Source organism: Verticillium alfalfae, genomic scaffold, assembly GCF_000150825.1.
Source record: "Verticillium alfalfae VaMs.102 supercont1.5 genomic scaffold, whole genome shotgun sequence".
NCBI classification, from domain to species: domain Eukaryota; kingdom Fungi; phylum Ascomycota; class Sordariomycetes; order Glomerellales; family Plectosphaerellaceae; genus Verticillium; species Verticillium alfalfae.
Window position 1 is genome coordinate 1031079 of NW_003315034.1, and position 1280 is coordinate 1032358.

At 57.9% G+C, this 1280-nt stretch overlaps 2 protein-coding genes across 2 annotated transcripts in view; both read right to left on the minus strand.

Annotated features, from left to right (window-relative positions):
• VDBG_04634 (conserved hypothetical protein) overlaps window positions 1–422 on the minus strand; it is a gene marked incomplete at both ends in the record, with an annotated part of 2367 nt that extends 1945 nt beyond the window's left edge. Inside the window, 2 exons of the mRNA XM_003004982.1 lie at window positions 14–135; window positions 404–422. Of these exons, the coding sequence (XP_003005028.1) occupies window positions 14–135; window positions 404–422 (141 nt within the window). The remainder of the gene's footprint in view (window positions 1–13; window positions 136–403) is intronic.
• Window positions 423–730: 308 nt separating this feature from the next.
• Window positions 731–1280, minus strand: part of VDBG_04635 (conserved hypothetical protein) — a gene marked incomplete at both ends in the record, with an annotated part of 1859 nt that continues 1309 nt past the window's right edge. The window contains 2 exons of the mRNA XM_003004983.1: window positions 731–862; window positions 1028–1150. Coding sequence (XP_003005029.1) covers window positions 731–862; window positions 1028–1150 — 255 coding nt within the window. The remainder of the gene's footprint in view (window positions 863–1027; window positions 1151–1280) is intronic.

A 1280-nucleotide genomic window follows, 5' to 3' on the forward strand; every position in this document is an offset into this window, starting at 1 on the left:
GCTGTTCACTTACCCTTTGACAAGCCGGGGTGCCGCTTGACGCGAAGGCGGAACCCGCATCACGCTGCTGGATTGTTTCCCTAAACCGGTGCCTGGAAACCCATGTGCCGTGCGACTGGAGACGCACGAATGGCCCTTTTCTTGTTCTTGAAGGTTGGGCTAAAACTTTGTTCCATCCCTAGCCGTTCCCCACTGGCCTCCTCCCCCTCAAAGAGCCGCTGCCTTCCGTTGCCGGGTTTATCGAAACCGAAACCTTGTCGCGGCGGCAGGCTGGCTCCGGAACTTGATGTTGGACCAGCATTCACTTGAAAGGTAGGTTAGGTAACAATATGCAGTGATCGTGGCCTGTCAAAACCGGCCGGACGGGCATCGAGTTTCCGACGTATATTGGCTCCACACTCACTACCATGTACATGGGACATTGCAGGTCGCGAAAAAGAGTGCGTTGAGACATGAGCACCACACGACAGCTCACAATCAAGACTTGCTCGGAAAGGGAAACCAACCGCTGAAGCCATCAAGAGATTTTTCGATGGACCCTGACGACAACGCGCGACGCGGAAGGAAGTTGGGGTCGTGAATCTAATCGCAGCGCCTTATCTTATCGCAATCCACCAAGCCCCCCACCGAAAATTCCGACCGCCTTCTCTCCTCAGATCTTGCTCGACAGGTACGCCGCGGCAGAAAAAGATTATTTTCTCCTCCCATTGAAGCCATTGCATTTGCCCGTCTAAAGAGAGCCCTTGAGCCTCGACCCACGAGCTACGCCTGCTTGTCGACGACGCAAGCGACCGTCACCATGTCCTCGACGCCAGAGTTCCTCCGCTTCACGGGCCACCGGGCCTTCGCTCAGCGTCTGATCCTGTCGACACTCACCGGCCGTCCCATTCACATCTCCAAGATTCGAAGCTCATCACCAACACATCCCGGTCTCGCCCCGCATGAGGTCTCGTTCCTCCGTCTCCTCGAGGCCGTCACCAACGGCAGCTCGCTGCAAATCTCGTACACCGGTACGACCATCACATACCACCCCGGCCTCATCACCGGCACGATAGCCGGCTTCGGCGCCACCGATGGCGATGTCATCGAGCACACCCTGCCCGCCAACAACAACCGCGGCGTCACCTACTTCCTCCTGCCCATCTGCCTCCTCGCGCCCTTCTCCAAAGCACACATGAACATTCGCATCTCGGGGCCCGGCGTCATCACATCCGCCACCCAGACGGGCGACATATCGGTCGACTCGTTCGCACCGCATCCTACCCTCTTCGGCTCTTCGG